The following is a 2,109-nucleotide window of genomic DNA, read 5'->3' on the forward strand; positions in this document are numbered from 1 at the left end:
ATAATAATAATAATAATAAATATGGTAGTAATTAATAAATAAAAAAATGACAATTATTGATAATAACAAAAAATGATAATAAATTAATAATAATAACAGTAATAGTGGTAATAATAAAATAATAATGATAATAATAAGAAATAATAATGATGATAATAATAATAATAAATAACAGTTATTGATAAAACAATGATAATAATTAATAATGATAAATAACAATTATTGATAAAACAATGATAATAATTAATAAAAAAAAATAACGATGATAATGATGATTAATAATTAATAACAAAAATAACGCTGATAATAATGATTAGTAATTAATAATAATAATAACAATAATAATAATAATAATGGAAATAACAAGAATAATAATAATTAATGATAATTAGTAATAAATGATAATTTAAGAATAATAATAATAATAATAATAATAATAATAATAATAATAATAATAATAATAATAATAATAATAACTGCAGTGGAATAATAAAACGGGGCGTTAATAAAAGACTAATAATTATAGTAAAATTAAAATGCATATTTTTTAATTTCTCAAAATACCAGAGGTATAAATAGGTATTTCGGGGGAGAGGCGGGACAAAATTGGGTGTCAACACTACGTGATTCCAATTGGTATCTGCTGATTCAAATTGGTATCTAACTATCCTTCATTCTCTCGCAGATGGCGAGAACACGCGCGACAACAGCTAGAGGTAGAAGTGGAGGCAGAGGAGCTGGCAGAGGGGCGGCCCCAGCTGGGGGCGGCGTCCCAGTGGTTGACCCCGAGCCTCCAGTGGTTCCTAATGAGGTAGCGGGAGATGCAGCCGCACCAGCCCAACCAGCGGCAGTACTTGTTCCGCCAGGAGCTGCAGCTGCTCAGGGTATACAAGATACAATGGCACAAGTGCTAAATTGGTTGCACGGGTTAGCACAGGCAGGAGCTATACCAACCGGTCCAACAGGTAGGGGCGCAGGAGTAGCAGCCCCAGGTCCGGACAGAGCACAGGCTCTGAGGGTTCAGCATGCAGCAGCAGTGGCACCTCGCTTGGAGGAAGTTCCGGGTTTTGAGGCCTTTCCGAGGCCAGTTACAGGGCTAGTAATGACTGGATAGGAGCATGATTAGTTTTGGAGGTTCACTAAAATAAAGCCTTCTGTGTTCTATGGTACTGAGTCAGAGGACGCATATGAGTTCATCATCGACTGTCACGAGAGGCTCCATAAGATGGGGGCCGTGGAAAAGTACGGGGTAGAGTTTGTGATCTTTTAGTTCTTGGGTGATGCCAAGCTATGGTGAAGGGCATATGTGGAGTGTAGGCCAGCTGGGTCTCCTCCGTTGACTTGGGTTCAGTTTTATTCTGTGTTTTTGGATAAGTACGTTCCGCGTACTCTGTGGGACCGAAGGAAGGATGAGTTCGCTATTATTGATCAGGAGAACTCATCTGTTGCGGTGTATGAGTCCCGTTTTCACTCCCTGTCCCGATATGCTCTTCAGTTGTTGCCCACTGAGGGGGGGGGGGGGGGGAGGATACGACGGTTCGTTAAGGGGTTGAACACTGCGCTTCAGTTATCAGCTCTTCAGCTTATAACCACTGGGGCTTCATTCCAGGAGATAGTGGAGCATGTTCATATTAATTAAACATAAAGACTATCTAAAATAAAAATAAAAATATATGAAATAAAAAAACTTTGTGTAATGATCCCAAACTTTGGGGCAGTACTTGCATTTTGGCCTCAATTCTCTCATTTTATTAAAAAAAATTTGTGTGATGATCCCAAACTTCAGATGTATTTCTATCATTATCCCCAAGGCTAGGGCCTCGACTACAAGGAGTTATTCTTTTTTGCTTTTTAGAAGGATTACCCACGGAAGAAGTATTAAGGCATTACCATGTGCTTGAGTTGCAGCAAATGCTGATGTTACTAAAGCATCTTCTATAGGAACCTCTAAATCTACAACCTCTGTCCTTTTCATATGAAAAATATTAGAAGTTTAGGACTCATTCAAACAAGAAAAAAGAGAGGTATAAATTCGCCGGGGGGGGGGGGGGGGGCGACCTAAAATCAAATGGCTGACAAAGAAAGGCTAAAAATTTAAGTTAAAAGACA

The 2,109-nt window shown here is 37.8% G+C and overlaps 1 protein-coding gene across 1 annotated transcript; it reads left to right on the plus strand.

Annotated features, from left to right (window-relative positions):
• Positions 1–685: 685 nt before the first annotated feature.
• LOC132607998 (uncharacterized) lies at positions 686–1,114 on the plus strand. The gene has a single exon (XM_060322083.1). The coding sequence runs from the start codon at positions 686–688 to the stop codon at positions 1,112–1,114; it is 429 nt and encodes a 142-aa protein (XP_060178066.1).
• The last annotated feature ends 995 nt before the right edge of the window (positions 1,115–2,109 follow it).

The sequence above is a fragment of the Lycium barbarum genome, chromosome 8, assembly GCF_019175385.1.
Source record: "Lycium barbarum isolate Lr01 chromosome 8, ASM1917538v2, whole genome shotgun sequence".
Classification (NCBI taxonomy): domain Eukaryota; kingdom Viridiplantae; phylum Streptophyta; class Magnoliopsida; order Solanales; family Solanaceae; genus Lycium; species Lycium barbarum.

Excerpts from the sequence above, each read along its gene's own strand:
- LOC132607998 (XM_060322083.1), top strand. The coding sequence starts at position 686 with ATGGCGAGAACACGCGCGACAACAGCTAGAGGTAGAAGTGGAGGCAGA.